General features: G+C 40.1%; 2 protein-coding genes across 3 annotated transcripts in view; one reads left to right on the top strand and one right to left on the bottom strand.

Moving 5' to 3' along the window:
• The window catches only part of kcnq1.2 (potassium voltage-gated channel, KQT-like subfamily, member 1.2), a 182,877-nt gene extending 171,420 nt beyond the window's left edge, over positions 1-11,457 (bottom strand). Inside the window, exon 1 of the mRNA XM_030052722.1 lies at positions 10,964-11,457. Within this exon, the coding sequence (XP_029908582.1) occupies positions 10,964-11,457 (494 nt within the window). The remainder of the gene's footprint in view (positions 1-10,963) is intronic.
• A 4,457-nt stretch (positions 11,458-15,914) lies between these two features.
• On the top strand, positions 15,915-25,559 carry mrps35 (mitochondrial ribosomal protein S35). Of its 2 annotated transcripts, XM_030054404.1 has the most exons (9): positions 15,915-16,083; positions 16,597-16,649; positions 16,901-17,068; positions 18,922-18,982; positions 19,119-19,258; positions 21,395-21,504; positions 21,625-21,694; positions 23,600-23,675; positions 24,951-25,115. In XM_030054404.1, the coding sequence occupies exons 1-9, from the start codon at positions 15,951-15,953 to the stop codon at positions 24,971-24,973; spliced, it is 834 nt and encodes a 277-aa protein (XP_029910264.1). In that variant the 5' UTR covers positions 15,915-15,950; the 3' UTR covers positions 24,974-25,115. The 2 variants fall into 2 exon arrangements, with proteins under 2 accessions (XP_029910264.1, XP_029910263.1); XM_030054403.1 differs by lacking the exon at positions 23,600-23,675 and having other exon boundaries at positions 24,951-25,559.
• The last annotated feature ends 27 nt before the right edge of the window (positions 25,560-25,586 follow it).

The raw sequence follows: 25,586 nt of genomic DNA, 5'->3' as shown, positions 1-25,586 counted from the left end.
AGACTAAATTATTGACAATTGTCTTGGCTGTGGTTACATCACCCGCTCAGATTTAGGGCCTTTGACAAATGGGAATGAAGACTTTGAGATCTGTATGAAAAAAAAAAAAAATGGTCTAGTGCCCATCCATCTTTGTCGAGTCCACTTTTGCACTAAATGCAAACAACTCAACAGAAAGTAAAAGAAAGACAAGTTTGATCACAACACTAATAACTAAGGTTTGGACCAGTTGTAGAAGTAGTAAAAGTTGTCCTAAACAACAATGTAAAAACAGTCCTCCTGTTCAGTGTAACTCCTTTGGCAGGCCTAACACGAGTTAAGGTTAACAATAAAGTGGAATTTAACTTAAAATTATTGACTTAACTTCTTAAACTCTGCCACTCCCACAGATGTGTTAGTCATTGCTGCACAGCAGAGCTCTGTTCAAATCCAGACAACTTCATTTAAAATTCTACTGGGAATCGATGCAGCCTCAATGACACATTGCAACCATCAGATACAGAAAATATGTATCTAAAATAGTCATATGAGAAAAAAAAACTGTAACATTGAAGCTAGTATATGCACTTAGAAATGTCTGCCTATTAAACTACATGCTGCAAGCTGCTAAAAAAGAGGGACTGCTAATAAACCAAGTTTTGTTGTATTTTTTATTTACAATGACAATAAAGATTCTATCTAGCTATTTCGGGGGAAATTTAAGTCAGAGTTCAAGGGTTAAACTATGCAAGTGAGCCAAACTGTTTCTGAATTTACTTCACCAACGCTTTACAGTACATACTGCATGCCCCACAACAATTTACAAGCAACAAATCTGTGTTGAATACTGCTGGATGGTAGCCTCAAAGACCTGTTGCTGTTGCTCCATTACGAAAACAAAAATCCTCAGGGCAGAGACGAGGCCTGGAGTCTTGCAGGGATATGAAAAGTATTGATACTCTACATTCCCAATGTAGGACAAATTCATACAAGGAAGGGACACATGTATATACATAGTAATATTTGGGTAATGAGGGATTTGAACCAAGCATCCATTAATGACAAGAAACCATTAATGGTTTCAATTTGGATTACCACACATATGGCCAAAATCATAAAGAGAAATGAGCTGCTCCATAATCTCAAAATCCTCAGTGCTCTATGTCATGCTTTTTGGGTACAGTGAATGTTTCCCACTGCTGAATCTTGCAAATGGAAAAGAGGATATTGTGTTATTACTGGAGCAAGCATCTCAGGTAACAATATTATCAGGGCATTATCAAGTGGGCAGTCAGAGGGCAGGAAAAGACTATGGTAGGTAAAAACATCCCAAAACCCATTTCCCTTGTTTTGACATGATATCATTTTATTGGGATTAGCCGAAAAATGATGCCAGTCATGTCGGTCATGGATGGGGTCATTTAATCTGAGTGTTTTCTTTCAGAGCATGTAACTATGTCATTTGATTTGGTGTAGTAAAAGAGCACTGCAATATCCTTGGGATTTCACACGACAGCAGCCTGAAACCTGCCCAAAAAACACCCAAGGCAGGCCATCCAACACAGGGTTGTGGCCACTTTGGTCACTATTATACTGCAGTAGACATACGTATATTGTAAATCCATGGTAACACAAACCAAACCATTCCTTGCAACTTTGCATGGCTGAAAAGTGAATCTTTCCTAACACTTCCTCTTGGGGACAGAGTCATGGTGCAGCAGGAGTTCAACAAGCTTGCAGGAAAAAGTGGGACTCTACAACAGTCATATCTGCATAATATAGCCTTAATATCTACAAAGCACATGTGTTTATTAGCTGATATTTATCAAGGACTCTAGAAATCTTTTATTACTGCAGATTTTCAGATTATTTTGAGATCGGTATAGTGAACCAAGATATAAGGAATACAGAGAACGGCTCTAATTTAGCAGAGGTCAGAGTTAGAGCTAAAATGGGTCAGTTACGTACCATTGTTGTTATTTGGACTTAAAAGTGATATTTTTAGTTATAATGACATATAGTACTTGCTCTTGACAGACAGATCTACATTATGGGCTGATCTTCAAAATCTTATGAGCTTAAAGCCTGTGGCGTAAAAAATTTTAAGAAATCTCTCGTACTTGAAGTTGTCATGGTTTAGAGTTTATAAGCCACCAGTTTCTCTTGACCCATAAAAATTCCCCAAGATTGAAAAAAAATAATAAAAATACAAACCCTGACCAAATCCACCATGGAAAAACATGATTGCAATGTTTCAAATGGTGTACTTATTTAATCAGGCTGGATACAGATGGTAGCTAGACGGAGTGAGATAGTATTCTCCTAATGTAATATCCCAAAGCTTTCCGCACTGACACCACAGGGAGGTGTTTGCTGCGGACCAGGCTGGGTCATTCACAACCATTAGTCAACCTTATTCAGTCAGGCCAAAACCCCTGGGATCTGATTAAAACAAAACAGCTGGGGCTTTAGCCAGTATTATTGACTGTAGATCCGTCCAGCATCACCAAAATAAGTACAGAGTGCAGCACTACACCAAACCCTCTGTGACACACAGGCTGTATAAGCTCAGGAAGCCTTACCTAAACACAGGTAAAGGGGACAGTGTCATCTCTGTGTGGGTGACACTGACAGGATGTGTCCACACTTGCAGAGTAGTGCATGCGCACAAACCTATATTGAGTTCTGAGTATGGACAATCAAAGAGGAAGTAGCATATTGGCGTGATGGTGCTGATGGTCAGTCATAATCACCAGCTCTAGCTCACTGATTTCGCCATAGTGTCCATGCAGGAAAAAAAATCCATTAATGGCTCTCAGCATAATTTCCAAGGGAATAACAAGAGCTTTTTCCAAATGAGGAGGCTCTAATTAAAGTATCTAATAATGAGGAATCTTATGTAACAAGTAAGTAGATAAGCCTAAATGTATATAGCACTACAGCTGGGATGTTACGCACAAAACATCTGACAGCTAACATGTCTCAGATGTGTACTATCACTGCGAAGCAAAGAAGCTAGAAAATGGAGATGAATGTGCATGTCAGATAGAAAAAAAAAAAAAAAAAAAAAAAAACTAGCCACCTTGGTATCAAGCCGTGTCTATTCACTCACACACACATGTTGGGGTTACATTGGGAGGCCAAGGCTTTGGAAGTAAAAATCCCATCAGTTTTTACAAATGAGTGTGTATGTGACGGCCTTTTTGAGCACTTCCAACACTTCGATGGGCATGAAACTCTCTTTGCTGAATCATCACTACATAGCTAATAACGACTGGGTGAAATTATTCAGGTTCACTGAAAAACCAAAGGTACAAGACTGTGTCCATAACAACTTTAGGAGATAAGTCAACTACAAAATCCAGTGCATTGCCTCAGGTAACATCCAATCACCAAGGTTGAAATTCTGTAGCTGCACTGATGCAGTTGAGCTTTGTAGCTTTGAGTGGAATTTATACATAAATGCTTGAATCACTTCAGTGGCTTTGGTGCAGTGTTTTTTTTTGTTTTGTTTCATTTTGTTTTGTTTTTTTTCTTGATTGCAACCACTGATCTGGAATACAATATGAATAAAGACTGAAAATTTCTCAATATGTTTTGTGGCTTCAGCTGGCATCTTCTACATAGCAACAGTCAATCTGGCGTCTGCATGCTGACGTATTTGGTGCCATTTACCAGATTGTAACCATGAAACCGAAAACACAATATATAAATTGTTTGGTTATTATACAATAAGTGGACATCGAAGATATTAAATACATTACCAGAAACAGCCAATCAGATTTCAAACATGTCTTAGGCTTTACATGTAAGCTACAGCGTACAGCGAAGTTGCTGCATTGTTCATTTTTCTTCATCTAAAAATGGAGTAAACATTATTAGCATCAAACATGTATAATGCATTTGTCATAATGACTATCTTTTTATTGTTACTGTGATGAAACCCAATAATTTCCAGTAAATCTACTGACCCAAGTATGCTGGGATCACCACTTGAGCCAATGTGAAAAACAGGATGTCAATCAATTGTCTTCATCTTAGCTCTGATGAAACTGAAATCCTTCTTTCTGGCTCTCAGCATAAATGCAGTCACATTTTTTGGTTCTTTGACACAGAACACTAAATCTGTTGCAATAAATCTTAAGTCCTGTTTGAACACCACATTACAAGGCCAGTCCAGTCATGTTTTTATTGAATAAGGATCATTGCAAGCATCAGTTCTGAATTTAAAGACACTGAGAACATCATATATGCTTTTATCTCCTCACACATAGACTACTGTAATGACCTTTTAACCTTTAAGAAAAAAAAAGCCCCTCCCTGAGGAGGCAGAGGCCTTTAATAGCACCACCATAAAGTTCCATCAAAGTCAGGCATCCAACCTGCAGCTGAGATAAGATCCAGATGGATAAAACCACATAGCAAGAGATCCCAACAAAAGATCCTGAAACACCTATTTCATGTATCGAAATCTGTATCCACCAATGCCGGCTACGTCTACACCAATGCCTGCAACATGCCTGCTACATCTTTGAAGAAGTGATATGTGAACTCCCTGCAGCAGCAGTGAAAGGTGCAAGCTTATGTAGGCTGCTGTCACATTAACCCCATCTGAGCCAATTTAATACATAAGGAAAACAGAGCTATATATGTGTGGATATGCCACAAAACTGCTTGATTTTTAAATGAGCAAAAAAACCAATTTTCCCCTGGGATCAAAGAAGAATTACCGACTCTGTTTCTAATTCTGAAACTCCTTGTCAGCAGGAGCTGATACGCAAATGAGGTTGGCGGATTTGTTAAATTGGGCCTAAAAATTCATGTGGGTGAGCAGTAATATAGGTTTCAAACAAACCTCTATAAAATAATATGACAACTGCAACATTTGTAAAACTCATGGTCCCATGGCACAAAAGATTCAGCACAGGCAGGGCCCTTATCTAAATGACACACTGATCTACATGGCAAGCAGTACGTGACAAAAAAAAAATCAAGTCAATTGTTTCTCAAGTGCATCAAACCAATTGGATTTGGCAGTGAAACGTCATGGTCAACTGTCATTTCATGGTTCTTTACCTTCTCTATCATCTTGACGGAAATCATAAGCATTACACATTTGATATCTTAATCTGAAGACATCGCCTTGTTTACAAAAAGTAGCGGAAATGTTTGTACAATGTGTTTCAACTCAAGTTCCTCTAAAATGTATCAGAATGACAAATTTAGGTTGCTGCTGAATAATGATTAGATTTACCACAAACTAAAAGTTGGGCTTGGATGTACAGACTTGCACATCTGTGAGGAAACTTCTGCATACTTTCTTGACAGCTACACAGGTTCATATAATATGAATTTTAGAAAAGATAAAAATATAAGAGAAAGATGTAGCACATGCATTTTATGCACGTGCATAACTTGTATATAGTGCATTTACTGCATCTTTGACATGCAATGAAAAAGATATGATCCGCTGGGTTTCATGCTGAACTCTGCTTTTCACAAGCACTGTAAACTAGTGGCCAACTGTAGGAACATTACCCTGGCCATCATATCTAGCCAGCCTGGTCTGAGAGACAGTAGCCCTCCACAACCCTCACCACTGCCCCCCTCTCCTCCCCATCCCATCCATGGAAAAGCTTAGGGTGGATTACACCACATCAGCCATTGGTCACAAACATGGATATTCCATCCTGGCTTAGCTATCATCTTGTCCACCAAATACTTGGAAAAAAAAAAAAATCTCCAAACAGGTGGGAGGGCAAGATGAATGGACAGAGAAAAGGGTGGGAGGGTGATCATAAACATAACATTCACTGCCATTCACCTCCACACCTCCTATGTCAGATTTAGCATCCATTTGACCCTCTAGGTCAGGGGTCATCAACTACATTTGTCCAAGGGCCAGAATTTTTCCAAGCAGATACTGTGGAGGTCGGACTTTCGAGTAACAAATTTTTAATTTATTTAGGTCTAATTAACCCACTAGTGTTTAATATTTTCACTTCCTTATAAACTAATGTTATTTTTATTAGTCTGAACAGAGTGTGAACAGAGGCCTAAAAAATAGGAAATCAAAAATAATATAAGATACGTTACTAGAAAATGCTGTCAGTAGAGTGCAGACCTCTGCCACAGAGGCAGTTCAGTGAGGGGTGATGGTTCAAATCTGGAAATTCGAAAATTTATTGGAATTGCAAAATGGAGACCTGATTGGCAGGAAATATTAATCAACTTTAAGTGGTTCTGATGCTATTATGCAGTGTCTGACTGGTGGAAAACATTGTCCCCATGTTTACATGAATACGGCACAAGCCGTCTTCCATTCATAAAAGACAGGAATTGGTGTCAGCTTCACCTGTCCTTGGCTACTGCTATTCAGTGCACAACCAGCGACATGAGTGAGTGAGTTAGGCCTGACTCCTGCATCGAGTTGTGTGGCTACTTGAGGGGAACTAATAATACAGATTGAATGCACATATTTGGGGACGATAAATAATTCGTAATAAAATTATTTCCATCTCATATTTTTTGGTGTTGCTTCAACATAGCACGAAAAAAGCACTAGATATGCTGAATACCAGAACGTATTTTTTTCCTCCTCACATTTTCAGACTTCATGAATATTCTGGGGGCCAGATGGGAAGCTTTGGCCGGCCAGATGTGACAGAAGAATTGTGTAAGAGAATTGAATTCAATCAATCAATTGATCAGTGTTATGAGTTGTCTATTATCCTTTAAAAAGTATTCCCATTTTTTGCACTGATATCGAATGTGGGAATCAAACTCTGACTGTAGGGGAAAATAGCAACAAAAACATTTCATGTTATGAGGGCTGCTACTGAGAAATTAAAGACTTGAAATGAATGAAAGACACTACAGTAATCTCTTGTAAGAAGATATCCTACAAGAGCTCCTTCTCCTGACCTTGCCAAGTAGCTGGAAAAGAAAGTCTTGAAACTGAGGTTCCACTATAGCCAACTCAATAATCCAGATATAGAAACATAGGACAGAATCAAGTGGTCCAGGTCCACAGCATGTTCACAGGGATGCACTGGTGCAAGATGGTACAGTTGTGGCATTATTATTTATGGTATCAAAAAGGCCTTCATCAGAAAGTTTCAATGACAAAATTAAGGATCAGTTTTGAATGATTTAAGTGCTGAGCTCCCTTTCTCCCATTGGATGAACTCAAAGGTTTTTGCTCAAATGCAGGTCAGACATAAAACGTCAGCGCCACTTCAACATGTTGTAAGAAAGTGAACTGTCAGACTTGACAGATAAGAGGACTGAGAAATATGGTTGTAATCTGCCTGCAGTCTGAGAAGGGTATTTAGGAATCATGGGGAAACAAATGTTTATTCACTTTGGTTATGTAAAAAATTCAGAGGGAGTGGCACAAACGTGAAGAGGATCATTGCACCAGGTTGTCGTGCTGGTGACTGCACACCATTGCATAAGACTCTTTTCAGACACATGTTCATGTACACTGTGGCGTGTCCAAGGGATTTCTACCCACTCTAGACTAATTCTATTTTCTCATTTGCATGGTGCATGTGTTGACACGCATTTGTGTTTGGTCTGTACTAGGGTTACACCCATAGATCAGTTTGCCTTCTATTAAATAAATATCAGATACGGTCCAGTCTATGTCAATATGATACACTGGTTTGGAGGTTCAGCTCTGACCACAGCAGCATAAAAGATTCTATAAAACCTGAGATGAAACTGTCTCTTCTTTTTCACATTTGAATTATTTATTCAATTTTTCATGTATGTTTGTTACAAATTAATTATTCATTTAAAGCCCTGAGGTATCCCATACCTTTCCATCCAATCCAGAACTGGGAGATCACAAGGTCCCTGCTGTGTATTGTATTGTTTCTGCCACGTGTTCACTGTTTATCTATCGCCTTATACCGCAGGTCCTGTTTGTGTCCTTTTTGTTTTTGTTTTGTTTTGTTTTTTTAATATGCCTGCCTGCCTTCTGCCCGATGTGCGCTGGGATAGGCTCCAGCAACCCCCCGCAACCCTTGTGAGGATAAGCGGTTTAGAAGATGAATGAATGAATGAATGAATATGCCTGCCTCAAGAATTTCCCCTCATACCTGCTTGACTGTTTTTGTGGCTTGCAATAATACCTAAAATCCATTTACATGTTAACATCTGATAGTGTAATTTTGTGAGCGTGTGTGTCTGTGTGTGCGCGTGTGTCCATCCTAATGCTACTAAACCTATGGTAGTTGAAGAGATGGCCCTCTCTTTGGCCTGATAAGAGTAGTGATGAACGGAACAGAACACACTGAAACACAAGCACTTGTGTGTGTGACAGTGATGCGTATGTGTGTATGTGTATCCTGATGAAGAGCAGGCCTGTTACAGGTAGCCTATTAGACTGTCATGGTGCTGCGCATGGCCCTTTATGCAACCCTTCTCCCCTGCCAATCCCTAAAGAGGACAGGAGAATAGACGGCCAGAAGCGATAGCCATCGACAAGTAAGAGTTACTTAAAGGCGTGTCAGCGGGGATCAGTCAGAAGGGTTTAATATTGAACGAGGGACAGGCTCGGGTTCTCTCTCCTCTGTGAGAAGAGAACATTAGAGCCTCAATTACTGCTGGCAGGGATTATCAGCCATGCATCGCACACAAAACAGACGCACATATAGCAGAAAAGAGCTATATTTTTGTAAAGTGGTCTAATTCGACTTCTTTTCAGGCACACTCTTACACAGCCAGAGCTGAAATTGATTACAGAAGCACTGAAAAAGCCTGCCATCTGTGTAACTAAATATTAAACATAATCATTTCTAATAATTTGATCTGCTAGTTTGATCTAAGAGACTTTGAATAACTGAGTAAGTAGCAGGCTAATTAACTGAGGCCTGATGCAGCATATGTAGTGGCTGAAAAAAAGGCAGGATGATAGAAGATGATGAAGAGGGCCAGGCACTAGAATTTCATAAGCTGGCAGTCCAGTGATCATTTCCCACAAACGCAGGGTCCTCCTGAACCTGGTATTTGGTTAAAATAAACATTGATACTCATAAGCTTTTCATTCAACTCCATTTTAACTTTAGTTAAATGAAAGCAGAATGTAAAGGAGGCCTTATGATTGAACAGCCTCAGGACTTGTTGTGACATTAAAAACTGGCATACACATAATAAATCAATGTACCAGATCAAAGATCCTAAAGTTCAAGTCAGATTTAAGTGGAGCCTTTAGTCACTGGGATGTATTTTTTTGCCCTAAAAATTTATGAGGGTGATTGCTCAAATTTTTGTTTCTACTTTTGCCAAACAGTAACCTGAATTTTATGAGGTTGAATTGCTATCAAATTGAATGAGCCAGTTTAAAAATACTCTGCTTAAAAGAGAAATCGCAATCAGTGTCAATTAGTATAGGCCTAAATTTAAAACAGAGGAAAAAAACACAATGGTGATCTTCAGGGGGGACTGATTTCACACTTCCTTACATATTCACTGATAAATTACTTACATTAGGCATTTTTTAATGACTAGCAAGTTGCTGGGTCACAACCAAGTACTGCAATTCGATATTATCACAATATTTTATACCTGATAACGATGGTATCATGTTACAGGAAATTCTTCTTATCGTAAGATAATTAGCTATAACATATTATATCTGTGACTGAAGAAGAAAAAATATTGTGGAAAGAGCAAAACAGTTTTTCAATGGGCAGGAATCAATCATGTTTTTCAGTGTTTACTATGTTTAATATGCATACTGTACATACATGTACACAACAGAAAGTCCGGTTCAAATGCCTACAGGCAGGGAACAATGCACTTCACAGTAATTAAAATATGCTATCTGTACGAAATCAGTTGAAAACTCAAATATCGATACTTGACACAAGTGCATCCGTAAAGTATATTGCGATATGCGATATATTGCATAATTGATTTATTATTCCATCGCCTACTTGACACATAGTTGGAAAATTCACCTGAGCCAACTCAACACTCAAAATCAGCTACATGCTCCGTTCCAAACATCCTGTCATGTCACTGACAATACACACCAGATTCATCACTTAACAGCCTATTAAAACTGAAGGGGAAAAACTGTTAATAACTGTTGATAATATTTTGAACTGGAATATTAAGCAAAGTAAATTAAGGTAAATAATAATATATGTTATAACTGTTGTAACTGTAAGTTAGTGCTCAGGTCAGGTTAGCAGGCAGGCAGCTCCATGTTTCATGCATGAGGCTGCTAATTGCTGACAGTAAAGCCAGCAGTATGGCACAAATGAAATCGAGGCAGAAATCGGAGCAGAACAGAGCAGGCCCAACAGGGCCAGAGGTGTGGTTGACCTCCTTCTGCTGGGCTATCTGAAAACACTCCCAGATAACCAGCTGGCCACAGACACCCCTCCTTTTGTTACTGGGAGCCAGAACCTAATACTGTTGGGAGCAGCACTAGATGTAATTAACGAGATGGGGAAAGGAGCCAACACATGGACACCACAATGATCTGGCATAGTCTGAGTCAGACACTCAGGTCATTAAACCATTAAATGACTTTGATTTCATATAAAAAATTTACTCTATATAATTTATAGAATACTTTCCAAAGAGAAAGTAATCACAAATGCTATTACATTACAAATAAATAAATAAATAAATAATATTGTCTAATTGAATTTAGGGTTTATTCAGTTCCCCAAAGTTTGCACATACCTGATATAAACAGAAAAGCCTTTAATAGCCCTTTAGAATTTAGAGCTGAAAAGCTTAACTTTGGATTGCATCCTAGGGAAATTAATCCCCTTGAGTTCTCCTGATTGCTCCTATAAATTAGCTTTTAAAATTGTTTTCAGTAATTCAGCCTTTAGAACCTCAGACAAGCGTATCAAACTCTTCGGATAACTATACGAGCGTCTAAGCATTCAACACAGCAGCTTAACTAAGCTGCATTCAATATTGAAGTGACCACAGGCAGAACCACAGAGGTACTCACACCAGGAAGTGGTAGAGGAAGCATTTCAGTCCAGCAGGTCTCTCTAGGAAGTTGTAGACATCCCCCTGCATGCTAGTCTTGATGTAGGGGCTCTGGAATTCCTTCTGATGGTGGTGCAGCCAGCTCGAACGAGGGAGAGGCGGCAGGGGAGCAGTGATAGAGGGCTGGCTCTGGGCGATCTGCAGCGCTGGGTCCTTTGTGTCCACCGGTGAGCGGCAGGGAATGCCTGATCCATTATTCACCGCTGCGGGGTCCAGTTCCAGTGAAACAGGAGAGTAGTGGCTTCTGTCAGCTGCAGGAGCCTTGCTGCTGGTAGTGGTGGTGTCTGTGGAGGTTGCCTGGTCAGCGTCCTCCCCCAGGTCCTGCTCCATGCTCAGGCTGGTGCTGGCATACCCATTGGGGCCACAAGTCATAATGGAGCTACCCAGCCTGCTGCCATAGTCACGGTGCATGTGGCATGTCATGTGGAAGGAGCGCGCCCGTCTTTCACCCATGATTCCCCGTTGGATGGTCCACTTCAGATGAGGCCAATGGATATTTTGAGGCCTAAGATGTCCTGGAAGTTACAGTCCAGGTTCAGGTAGCCGTGAAGAGCACAAAAGGACAGAGCACCTAGCTAGGCATGGTTGGCCACCGGCCACAGACAAGAGGTCTCTCTGCAGGGCTACATGAGTGTCCAGACCTGTAGTGGAGGAAGTCAGATGAGTAATGGAGATAGAATGATCAACACTAAGCCCTGCCCTGTACTAGCACGAACCTTGTAACCTTAGAGTCCGTCACGAAAAACTACAGGACTCTGACCTACTATATTAAGTTTGCTGAACCCCCTATGACACTTTGCAACTGTTGTCACTTAGCTCTACCAGACTAAAACTTTTTCAGACAGCACTAAATCTTTTCACCAAGGTCAACTGAATTTCTTTTTATTATACGATTTTATGGTATTTCTGCATTATTACAGTGAAGAAAGGCAGGAAAGATGGGGAAGGGAAAGGGTGATGACATGCAATAAAGGTCACAGGCTAGATGAAAACCTAGGGCATCCCACCACCAGGGCACCCAGTTGGTGTTGCTAAATATTTCTCAGTGTTTAGTGTAGTTCCAGATGAGTGAAGATTGCTACATGGGACCATAAAACAAGAAGTTAAAAAGTGCAGGAAATCACTGGAAAATGATTAAAAGTCAATTTAATGTGCTATGCTATAAGTGTCATCCTTAATCTAAATTGTTCTGATGCAGCAAACTGGGGCAAAAACCATTAGTATTTATGAGCGACTACTCTTTAACAAAGGTCTGTTACTGTAACTCATTTAGGCACTGTCACTCAAAAAATGTCAGCAACCCTTACTCCGTCATCAGTCTAGACTGTAGTAAATACTAACAGCAGTTATCCACACTGTATTGCTGTTGAACTATGGCCACAGGATGATCACAGGCCTGTTTTGTCGAGACAACATCTGCTGATTAGTGCTGTAAGTTGTGCTTAAGTGACTGCCCTGCTTCCTGCTGTAACCACTACAAACCTATAGTAGCATGGATATCCCATGCTATTAATGTTACACTGAGATGGGAGGAGGGAAACAAAGGGGATTACCACTGTGAATTTGTGAGTGAGGATTTGTAGTGACATCTATGCACTGTTGCAAATGGCTATAGGCTATTACACTGTGACAATATGACCTGTGCACATAATACAAGCATAACAGGCGAATATCCCCAGATCCGACTCATACTCCGGAAAACGTGACAGATATCAGCACACAAGATCATTTCCCATAGCTTTTCCTGAGGATTTTCTACAGTAATAAGAGCATCCTGTTGTGTTGTCTTTGATGCTTGTCAGACCTGTCTGTTTTGACATACAGCTGGATAAAGATATTGCAGAGAGGGGATATGGAAAGTGGCTACGACAACACTGCTTGGCCCACTGCCACCATTTTGAGGAAGAAAACATTGTATTCACCAGCCTGCAGCAAATCTCAACCTTGTAAGACTTTCTCTTACAGAATGTGATGTATCATAGAGGCATAATCAGCATGCAACCAGTCAAGAATTAGACCGACTGCATAATGACTGAAGCCGTGGTCAGTTGCTGGATGACTGCCTTGCAGCTTGCCATCCTTCCTTTTTTCTGTGTATTTTTCTGTAGGGTCACAGCCAGATCCGTGGAAAAGTCAAGTGCACGAATTAGAGGACACATCTCTCATCCTATTGCAAACAAACAGACAGCCCTGACACAGGAACCCAATGCATTCTAATATTTCAAGCCCAAAAAGACAAATTTTCTCCTACTTCAAGGACTGCCAGTAAAAACTGAGTTACACTTAATTTGAAAGTGTATTTGATTTTATACCTTCATACATCATATATTTATGATGACTGGAAACAAGGGAGTAAACAAACCCTGCAGGACTAAATGGAGGAGGGTGTTATGGTTCAGTATCACCTCTGGAAAGACACTGAACACGTACTGTAATTGACGGCCGGATGCTGTCTGAGGCATTGGAAAAAATCTTTGGGACCAGAGCTGAGAGGTAACTGGAGCTAGCACCCCCCACACACGCACACACGCATACACACCATGTCTGTCCACAGCTATGGATGAACTGATGACAGGATTCACAAGCACTGCTGTCTCCCCATAGATAGAGTTTCTACGCTTAAAACTGCACTAAAATGAGACACACAATAAACTGACAGGGCTATTATGGGACTCTACGGTTACCGAGTATTGTGTGACGTTTCCATTACACTGGACCAGGTCTACCATTGGACCAATAATGAATAATAATTAACTATATATGGATTAGTCTGAATGGCAATTTTATTCCAACTTTCCACAAACTGTAGTTTCCCTCTGTTTTGTTTATTTTAGTAGCTAATTCCGAAGACAACACACGTGTAGGCATTGTAGGTTTAATGAATCTGTATAATCAAGCTAATGTCAATATTTGCACAAACTAAGGTTAGCCTAGAGCTCGGTGCTGAGCTTGAGAGGCTGAATGTAACTATATAATCCAACTCAACATGTAAAATAATAATAATAAAAAAACACGTGTTGCGAAATACAGGAGCTACAAACCAGCAAAAAATGACAAGTGTCAAAGCTTACCTTTGAACCAGAAAGCACGACCTTAACTTCTTAACAAAAATGGTATTATCTGTGAAACCAGGCCACAAACTTCAGGTGTTTTTTCTTTTTTGTAAAAACAAACTGCAGTCATCAATTAATATCTCCAAGGGTGCAAAAACATACATATGACTCCGAAACCGCCAGGGAAATTTTTTTTTTTACACCGCTCGCTGTTCGTACGACTTGTCCCTTTGAAGTGCATCGCAGAAAATGTTGCCTTCACTTCGCGTTGGAAATACCAAGAGTGCATGTGTGAAAGGTGTACTGGGAGATAGGGAGTTTTCTAGTGGCTGAAATGCATGGTGGGTTTTTGCATGACCACTTCTAAAGACGCTACATATGAAAATTCCTCCACCCCCGAAAAAAGTTATTAATTTGAAAAAATAAAATTAAAAAGTAAAAGAACATTATCAAAATATGCTATTATTAACTATTATGGAAAATGGATGGATCGCCTATTTGAACTAACGGTACATGTTTTAGGTCATATTTATAAAATATGAAACAGAGGAACGTTTGTGTTTGATGCACAAGTGAAACGAATAAGAAAAAAATCGAATTGTTTTCCAGTTTTTCTTGTCTTTAACTTTATGTCGCTTTATATTTACATGCCTACTATGGATTTTCAGCCCCCGGGATTCTCTGCTTCTGTATTTCTAAAATCGTCAGTCATAAAACATCACATACCAAAAAATATGTAAGGCTATTTCTACTCATTTTACCCCCCAAAAAAATACTTTAATTGCCCAATAACTTGCAAGAGGCAATTTTTTTTTCTGTTTTTGTTGTTGTTGTCTGGCTTTAATTTTCTCTTGTCGTTAAATTATCTCTACACTTTTCTTTGTACTGCACTTTTTTCTACATTGAATTGCATTTTATGTATGAAAATGTGCTCTAAAATAGTTGCCGTGCCTTGCATAGACTGTATTGCATATCAGTACACAGATGTCAATACAATAACCGCATGTGTACAGCGATTAGTCTATAATAATTTTACAATGGATACTATTACACATGAAAACAAACATGCAGTCTTAAAGTTCTTAATTTCATTTTGGGTTTCCCACCAACAACACATTGCATTACTTGCCTCATGCCAGTCACGGTGATTCCAGCCAGATGCTTGAGCCGAAATGAACAAATGAATGTAAACATTTCAGAGTGATGCTGTTGAGGCAGAAGCAACAGTGCTTATGTAAGCTGTGGTTGGACGCTTCTTGTCGGATGGGCAGTCGCAAACAGCTGTTGAAAAAGTCAATACGTCCCGCAATCTCTGAGGTAGGAGCCCCCACGGAGAACTTGAAGGCATCACATGTTGCAGCAGCTGGCGGTGAGGCGGCTGCTGGACGCACGTGGACGGTGTCGCGCAGTCGTTCCATGTCACGCGCGGCCAGTGACACTGTAAATAAGGATAATAACAGCCACATAAAAAAGTTATTAGAAACGTGACATTTTTCCCTTTGTAAAGCGACATATGAAGTGTATTATGTAACACTGTCGTGTCAATAGCAGATTTAAGATTAATACAAAAAATACGGTTGTCTGTGTGAAAGACATTTACGAGAGGGCGAACTTTAAATAACACACAGTTTGTATTTCATTAAAGGACGCTCAAGATCCTTTCACTGTTACTTGTCACGCATAAATGGCTTGGCAGCATCGTTTAATGACACACTGCCCCTGTCTGACAGATGTCCCATTATATTTTGTCTCATATCAAGCTTTGAGCGCATGGCTTTTGATATGCGCCATATCACCAGCAGGGGGCACTAAACACGCACACATTTCTATTTGTCTTTTTTTCGCGAAACAGTTAGGTTGTCCTTTGCACGATTCCGTAGCCTCTGCAAAAACATGGCTGCACACACAAGTCAGGCATTTTTGTCCTTACGTCGACTAAATGGCACTGGCCTTGGACTACATAGCGCACTGAGCAGGTTAACATATGCCACAGCCCTGTCTACAAACATTTCTCATGGAGGCAGAGGTGAGTTTCACTGCTGCTTCGAAAGAAAATGACAGTTTAGGAATCTACCCCAGCATGGCAGCTAGCAGTTGCTAGCTGTCTGCTAAGCTAGCTGTCACAGCTTGTTCTGCTCATGTTAATCCTTTACCGACCACGATGTTTTGTTGTTAATCATGGGTCTAGCATTTGCAGCTGACCTGCCCCCGTCAGATAGATAGAAACCATGTCAAGTAGCTGTTGTGTAATGCGGTTGTTCCTACGCTGGGGTCTGCGGACCCTCAGGGATCGTTACAGAGGCGGCAGTGGGTCCTGGCAAAACGAGTGATCTTACTATTTACCACTGTCTCACTACCTGGAAGTCACCTTTTCTGTTCCCATCATAAATTACGCACACACAGACACCCAACATTCTCTGTGGTCTAAAATGCATCTGTTTGCGTATTCTGCACATGACATGAAAGGTGTGTGTACTGTCAAACGGAAAAACAGGTTGCTTAAACTGCAAACATGATAAATAATAAACATCATTTTCAGGACTTCCCGACAGAGGCAATAGAGGAGGCCCTGCCAGAAAACCAAGGAGAAATGTAAGTCTATTGCATTTGTATCTGTTCTCTGAGGCTTAGATTAACACCAGTCACATAATTCCTAACCAGGAAACTGGATTATAATTTCAATCATCAGCTGATGTTTAAGTCATGGTAATGATTTTAATGATATATATATATATATATATATATATATATATATATATGGTTGTAATGGTGCTGTGACAAATGGTAACGGTTATTCCATCAATTTTCCAAAGTAAAGTGTTGTCTGTGGTTTTGGGTACCAGGCAGGGGAGCCCAGGACAGAAAAAATGGCAGTGGATCAGGACTGGACTGCAGTTTACCCAGCAGCAGCCCCCTTCAGACCGGGCTCTGTCCCTCTACCTGTGCGCATGGGCTACCCTGTGAAAGGAGGAGTTCCCCCAGAGAAGAAGGGCAACTTGGAGCTGATCAAGGTTTGGGTTTATCACTGCTGATTTGGCATGGAGCCTCTAATTAGGGATCAGTATTTAACGCATACAGGTGCTTCTGGTTTTAAATTCCTGTGTGCGCATGCCTGTGTCTACTACCAAGCCAAAATCATAGAGTTCAAAAAATTCAGAGTAAAGCTCACACAAGGTTTCATCAGTGTACATACATTTAATGGTGTTTAAATACCTCAAGGGATCCTGTATTGAAATTTTAAACATTTAAAGAAAATACTCAACTTGTTAAAAAGTCATAATCTTGGAAAGTGATATCAGTCTTAAGAAAGAGAAGAGCTTGCACCCTGTATTTTTAAAGCTATAGGTGGGTAAATTTAATCAGTTATCAGTTTGTAATTAATAAACAATCTCATATATTTATAGTCAAAACAATCGTTTACCTGACTTAGTATCATTCAGTTGACTGTGAGCTTAACATCTATCTTTCTATCTGTCTATATACACTATATGGCCATCCCATTACACCTACAAGAGCTTGTATGACATCCCATTCTAAATCTATAGGCAATAATATGGAGTCAATCCCCCCTTTGCAACTATAGTAGCTTCCACTCTACTGGGAAAACTTTCTATAAGATTTTGGATTGTGTCTGTGTGAATTCTTGCCCAGCATAGCTTTTTTGACATCAGACACTGATGTTGGACGAGAGGGCCCAGCTCCATTCTAGTTCATCCCAAATGTGTTGGATGACGTTCAGGTCAGGGCTCTGTGCAGGCCAGTCAAGTTCTTTCACACCAAACTCACCCAGTCCATGCCTTTATGGAACTTGCTTTGTTCTCTGGGGCACAGTCATGTTGGGACAGAAAAGAGCCTTCCCCAAACTCTTCCCACAAAGTTGGATGCATAGAGTTGTCCAAAATGTCTTGGTAAACTAAAGCATGAAGATTTCTCATTAAGAGCCTTAAGAGCTCCTTAGAATGACCCATTCTTTCACAAATGTTTGTAAAGGCAGACTGCATGGCTAGGTGCTTGATTTTCTACACCTGTAGCAATGGGACTGAATGAACCACCTGAATCCAGTGATTACAAGGTGTGGCCTAATACTTTTGTCCATATTGACATCTGTCTGTGAGTCTGTCTGACTGTCTTTTTCAAATGAAACTGGATATATCTTAGCACTCTCCACTAGTATTCCCTATTCAGAATGACAAGTTGAGTCAAGTGTACCAGTCCTGCAGGGCAGCACTCCTGCAATATTGTTTAGAGTGCTTTCCACTTTGCTGCGTGGCTTTGATGGCTCTCTCACTGTGCCAGGATTACTGAGCTGCTGTGTCCAGACACCAGCTGCTCCATCTGGCCTCAGGCCACCTGCCGATCCCCTACCTTCACCCATGACAGCTGGAACCCTGGGGTGCAGCCTAGCAATATTGATTTCATTCACTCAGTCTGCCACGGGGGGGCTAAACAGATTATTTCACGTACTGGAGCTATATGCATGCTGATTTTAACAGTTTTGGATAAGTTGAATAGTTGAATAGTTTTGGATTACTGCTGAAAATTGTAGTTTTTAAATGTTTCCTATTCACAAATGTGATGCTTAATCCCAAACACATGGCTACAGTAAGTCAGGATTTATGAGAGCTTTGTCTCAATAATCAGCATTGATTTTTCCAATTTACCATAGTTTTTCAACAGCCAAAACTACATTGTACACTTAATCCAAAATAAAGAACAGCATAGATATAATTTTCATTTTTTATTGTACCCTTTTGAAATCATTGTACAATGGAATCTAGCAGTGCTCTTTAGAAAAAAAAAATTTTAAGCTGTGTTCATGTTTTTGAATATAATTTCTCCAAGCAGTTTTCACTCACTCTTTCAGATACCAAACTTCCTGCATTTGACCCCGGCAGCCATTAAGAAGCACTGTGAAGCTTTGAAACGTAAGCCCCTTGTTAAAATTAGAAAAGCACCTCAAAGGCATTTTGTATTTTAGTTCAGCAGTCATTGTTTTTTGTATTTACCGAACGATGCGTATATCTTCTTGTTGATGATGAATGCATCTCTCTCTCCCATTAGTGTTCTGCACGGAGTGGCCCTCTGGCCTGGACACCAGTGCCAAATGTGACGAGCATTTCCCCATCAAAATACAGAGCACAGACTATGTGTCTGCTGGCCTCTCTGTCAGAAATCCTAAGGCTCGTGTTGTTCATCTCAAAGTGAGTTTTCCTGCTGTCCCCTTTATTTCATCCAGTTTCTCTAAAAAGGTGTGGACTTGATTTTTCCATTTTACTATCATGACTGTGACTTGAATCCCATACCTCTGATTCATAGATAGTCAAGAGAGGAGAGGCATGATGTGTAAAATGAGATTAGAGATTTACTGACAAGTGTAATTGCCTGCCAAAATGAAGTATCAGTGACATTTTTAGGTAAGTCTTCAGTGTCAGCAACAGTGATCTTAAGCCTAGACAGCGGTGCCCAAATGCTACAGAGATGAGAGTCTGAGCAATTACATTTCAACATGTACTGCTGCTATTAAGTTTTATTTGCTCAGTAACTATGGGCAATATTTTATCCTGATTGAGATCTCTTTTTCAAGAGAGACAGCAGCAAAACATGAAAAGACAAACATAACATTAAACTCAACATCACTCACAAACATCATTAAATAGTTCTGTAATTACGTCCACCTAATGGAATGGGATGTTCCATCTTTAAAATCTTTTGTAAATCGTTCTAGTTGTAAGGTGCACAATACTGGAAGCATTAGCCAGTCTTGAGAGCTGGTGCGATGAAAAGTGGGTTTAAAACTGAGAAGTGATGTCAACTATTGAGGAAATTTTAGTCAAGGCCCTTACAAATAGAAAGAGGTAAGTTTTTTGTTACTACTCTGGTCCAACGTACCTCCTCATACAATTCACAGTGATTAGTATGAAATGTGTTTTCTGTAATAAAACTCAAGGCGTAATGATCAACTGCGTTGAGTTGCTTTAGGGCTGCATGTGAGTCCAGAACATCCCCATTGTCAGACACAGATATGACAGTTGATTCGACAATGGTTTTCCTGTCTTTAAAAACATGCTTAATTTTGATATAAGAAATGAAAATAAAGAAAAAAATAAAATGTTTAGTTTTAGTTTCTGAGCCAACTGCTCCATATGAAGACATTATATTCTATTCTCATATTCCACATGCAGACGATAGTGTTCTCTTTTGTTCTACTCTGTACAAACCTCTTATACCTTTGGGTGAGGCTGCATGTTTTTTACAACAGTCCGTCACATTGGCCTGTGTGCTCCAAAACATGTTGACAGCAACCTTAGCAATTACAATTTTGCCATTTTCATTTTCCCACCTGGAAATATGCAGTTTTTTACCCTAAAACACCAGCCATCTGCTCCACTGACACTTTGCCTTAGATTACGCCATCGAGGTAGGAATTATTCAGTCATTAATCCTGGTGGATTAGGCAGAATCAAGATAGAACACTGGGTAAATCCCATAGAGCCAGGCAGGGGTCCGAGTCCAGACAAAACAGACTGGGCCTGACCTTAGCTGGAGCAAGCTTGGTCCTCCATTCTCAGTTTAGCCAAAATGTATTCAGATCTACCCTTAAAACACAAACATACACACACACATACACATTTACATATACACAAAACACATATAGAGACTGGTAACACTTGGATAAGGCTGAAAAAAGTTGGAGCAATATGTGCCTTTTTTGCAGATGTGGAAAGTGCGTAGTCCACTCACCTTTAGTTTTGTTATTGTGTATTTAGACTGTAGGAAAGCAGTGAGGGAAAGTGGGCTGATACAGGCAGGATTTAGGCAGGAAGGATCCCAGGCCAGTTAAAGCACATGTGCCAATCCAGAGGCAGCAGATATAACCACTGAACTGTCTTGCTGTACTAATACACTTGTCTAGCCACCACTGTCTCACCCCACCTTTTTGTTGTCATTTTACCTATGCATGCATTTACAGTGTCATGTGAACGTTATGTAATTCTGAAACCACGAGCAGCAATATAATCATGATGTAATCTTGTTTTCCATATATCTACTACGTAGGTTGTTCTGAGGCACAACATATCTGTTGTGATTTAATCTGTCAAAAGTAAAGGGATTTAAGCAACACAATCAGAGCTCTATACAGTGATTTATTTTTTTCAGTAATGTCTGTGGTTTTCGTTTTGCCTAAGCACAGACAGCAATAGATATACATAATGCATCAGTCATAATGCTTTATTTGGTAAAGGACTTAGAGATTTATGTAGAGTGTTTATTATTGGAAAAAAATGACTTCCTGCTTTATGTTAATGTAATGTTAATATATTGTGTCATCATGACAGGTGAAACTCTCTAGTTTGAACCTGGATGACCACGCACGGAAGAAGATGCTCAGACTTGTTGGGGAGAGATACTGCAGAGACACTGATATCCTCACCATCACAACAGACAGGTAAACTCGGTATACTGAAAATGTAGTGGTTACTCAACCAAAATGACCTTATCTAATCAATAAATAAAGGAAAAACACAAAGTGTACTGACTTTCTAACCCACCCCTTTCTCTCTACCAGCTGCCCATTGAGACAGCAGAATTATGACTATGCCATGTACCTTCTAACTGTCCTCTACCACGAGTCTTGGGTGAGTTCATTCGTTAGTTAATTGGTTTTCCTCTACTCTGCTATGAATGGGCTGTCCATCAATGTTCCTGTTGAGCAGCTGACCATCACAACCAAGGTGTACCCTTTTTAAAATGCAATGAAGTCGCAACCACTGCAAATTTGTGATTAATTTGTTGTTGTACACTGTGGCAAACAACCTGATACAATCTAGTGATAGTTTAACAAATACAAAAGCTGCTGATGAACTGTAGATACCTGATCCTTCTTAGTCAGCTCTCATGGTCAAGGGTTTGGATATACAAAAGGCCATTGTAGTAAAAGAACACTGCAGGACTTTTCTATTGCCTTTCAGCCAGGTCATGAATATTTTAGGCCTAACCCATTCATAGATCCACCTCAGATCCCACCTATGTCCCAACAAACCCTAACCAGGGTTGGCTGAGACAGCTGTGCCTTTTCCATGTCAATTTCACTCTCTTCCGAGGTTTCCTGTGGCTTTGACCTTTTGCTTGGACACTCTCTTTGTATACTGGCCTTTCCAATTCTTTAAAAAAGAACGCATTCATTGAGAACGCAGCTTCTCTTTGCCGTCACCTCTATCGATGGCCCAGTGTCACTTTCGTTTGTTGTGTTTACCATTTGAAGAGGTTCTTTTAGATCAGATGATTTCTTCCTCTGCTGTAAAAGTGTCTGGATCTCCAAAACTATAGGAGATGCATCAGCCAAATTCAGCCCGTGAGTTTGAAGTCTCACCTTCTTCTCTGGCAAAAAATAAATTAATTAATTATAGCATTTGACCACATGGTGGTGCTATAAAACACAGCTCTGCATTTTGACCAATAACTTTGCATATTGGTGTCCATTTCTGTGTCACAAGATTTTCTGGCATTTAGTTTTCTGCAAAACAAGTTTTTTTTTTTTTTTTTTAAGTGTGTGTTGTCTCTCTATATGTCCCGGAGTGTTTCAGTTTCAACTCATCTGCCCAACATATTGCTGAAATACAAAGTGCCTTTGTTTTTTGTTGTTTTTTTTTTACCCAAAGCGGCAGCACTCATGACACTTTCTGATGCTGGCTGCAGGTGTGGGCATCTTCACTGAAACAACTGGATGCTGTTGGTTTTTGTCATGCCACGCATCATGTCACTCACTCGCTCTTATCGCCTTTTGTTTGGAATAGATGTTACTCTTGGATGTGCCTTGCAATTTTTTCCTCCAAATACACTTTTGTACATAAAGAACATCTGGAGTACATGTTAATTCCCTTTTTTTTAAATTGACAAAAAAATTCTGGGAAAGACCATTTGCTCACTTGCTTCTTTTCTGACATTTACCAGTCCATAGAGCCAAGAGCATTGAACAGTTCCTTTTACCCAGGGAATTCTTGTCTGTCTTACCCTCATGGTGTGAGACACTAAGCCCATTAGAGAAGTATCTGAGTTGAATGGGCAGAGGGGTGGTAAACAGCAGTATTGTCACATTGACATTTCTCTACAGACAGGTGAAAACAGACTCCCCTATCAGGTACTGACCCTGACACCCATTCACATTCAGTCGACCATGCCACATCACACCAGGTCACCAGCCCAGGCACTGTTCGCATGAAATTGCAGCCAAAGGACAGGAAACCAAAGGACTCCCCCTGTTGAGCAACTGCGGTCTTTGGGAGCTTTTCCAGTCAAGGTTTAGTCATGTTAAAAAAAAAAAAAAAAATCCTTTTTTTTTTTAAAACTGTCAGTAGAGGATGATGTTCGAGCCAGGAAGCGGAACAGTGTCCATTGCCCTTTCGGACACACAATAGGTGGCACAGTGCTGTCCAGCAGGCTTGTGGAAGCTGTGAGAGTGGAGTAGCGTTCAGGTAGTAACGCTAGCCCACAAAGAAGCTGATTGTTAGCAGCCACTGAGGTGATTTTATCTCCCCACTCAGGGAGACGGACCTTGCCTGCTAATTCCACTGTTTGCTAATCCAGGCCAACGCTCGACTTGGTTGCTGCTTCCTTCAGGTGGGGAAGGGGAAGGGGAGTTAGTGCAAGAGGCACAAGAGGCATTTGCTTTTGTCCCATTATGTCCATTTTCCCTTAACTGAAAATGTGAATAAGATCTGACTGGACATGTTCTCCTGAATGATGAAAACAGGTGGCCATTGGTTTCCTGGCAAGTCTGTCATCATCAAATTTTCTGTCTGTTGGCCAAACCATTTAGAGATGGATGAAATGACAGATATGGTGTCAGAACTGTCAACACTTCATTATTTACTTCTGCTTGTATCAAACCCAGAACAGCAAGAAGAAAAAGACTGGGGCCTTTCCACTTTCCAGTATCTAACTTAGTAAGGTTTATGTAGTTTATGTAGCCTTTTAAAAGAAAATATAAAAACCTCCATGTATGAGGATAATTTGTAAAACCTTCCCTTTTGAAGATAGCCCTGTTGTACAAAATGTTTTTGCTCTAAAACTAAAACTATGTTTTCATTTTAGTAAGCTGACATCCTCCTCTAGATCATTTTTTATTATCCTGAAGAAAGCAGTGTGTGCCAAATCATTGATGTCCTCTCTTCTTTCTGCTGATCTATTCCCAGCCATAATCAAGGATTTAGAATGGATCCAGACTGAATGTTATATGGATCAGATATGTGCAGCAGTAATGTTGGATCAGATGTGTACAGCTGTAATATTGGTCATTAACCTCAAACACCTGGAGAGCAACAGAGCCTCAGCTTTGTTGCTCTCTTGCTTTAAGCTGCGGCATAATGGTGCTTATTGTTCCCAAGGGAATGTGATGGCAGCTAGACAGGCAGCAGAGGGAGCACCACATATGGAGAAATACTATCTCTGTGAGAGTACCATCAAAGGAGTATGGGGTGACCAGGGACTGCCATAATTTACCTCTGTTGCTATACTGTGTTCCAAACTCCGGGCCAAACCAGACCCTTGAAGGATTAATGTACACATGATCCTTAATCTCAGCTGCCTAAGACACAAACAGATAAATCCTCCACTACAAAAATGTATCTATTTAGCAGTATGTTTACTGTTCGGTAGAACGTATTTGCTCACATTTAAAAATGAAGTGACCCCATGTAAATACCTTAGCCAGACTAGAGTAAAGTAATATTACACAATCACACTGAAACATCAAAACATTTACTCCAAAAATTTACTCCAAAATACAGTTTATCCTCTGTTACAGTTAAAGCTGTCTTAAATCAAGTTGGTCAGATTATCCATGTGCAGTGACTGTGTGTTAAAGTAGCCAATACTTTTGTTTTTCTCCTACAGAAAATAGAGGCTTGGGAGGCTGAGAAAACTGTGGCAGACATGGAGGAGTATAGTTGGGAAGATAGCCCATCCCAGAAGAATATCTTGGATATGTTGGTGCGCATGAAGGTGGCAGGGGAAGGTGAAGGGAAGGCCTTGCGAGAGGAGCTGCTGTCAAGAAGAGAGGTCCAGGAGTATAAGGACTCAGTCACTAGACTGAAGAATGAAGGTGACAGCGAGAGCACCATGCTCCAGTACAGAGAGGCAGTCAAGAAAGTGTTTAACCTGTAAAACATCTTTATGTACATATGCATTCACACTTGTAAAAGGGTCAATCAAAATACACAAAAAGATTATAATAAAAGGTTTATCCTGCATCCAACCATCTTTTTTGTGATCAACTCCATCCGAGTATCAAAAACAAGACCTTGCTGTACACAAGATTATGATTTTACATCAGAATATGAAAACTTCTTGGGTCTTACATCTTGTATTTATTTTCTGAAATTGACTTTTTTGTCATGCAAATATATATTACCTCTGTAAGGCTGTCATTCAGTACATCACTGAAAGCCTCCGGTGTACTCATTGCATTGTTAATAAATTTATTTTCATTTTTGAAATTGGAAAGCTGTGTGAACTTCTTATGCACAATGA

The sequence above is a fragment of the Myripristis murdjan genome, chromosome 6 (assembly GCF_902150065.1).
Source record: "Myripristis murdjan chromosome 6, fMyrMur1.1, whole genome shotgun sequence".
NCBI classification, from domain to species: Eukaryota; Metazoa; Chordata; class Actinopteri; order Holocentriformes; family Holocentridae; genus Myripristis; species Myripristis murdjan.
Note: the sequence above shows the minus strand (reverse complement) of the source record. Positions and strands in the feature narration are given on the sequence as shown.

Coding starts and splice junctions, on each gene's coding strand:
- mrps35 (XM_030054403.1), top strand. CDS start 15,951: ATGGCTGCACACACAAGTCAGGCATTTTTGTCCTTACGTCGACTAAAT. Junction 16,650..16,900: donor CCAGAAAACCAAGGAGAAAT/GTAAGTCTATTG, acceptor TTTGGGTACCAG/GCAGGGGAGCCCAGGACAGA. Junction 21,505..21,624: donor CTCACCATCACAACAGACAG/GTAAACTCGGTA, acceptor TCTCTCTACCAG/CTGCCCATTGAGACAGCAGA.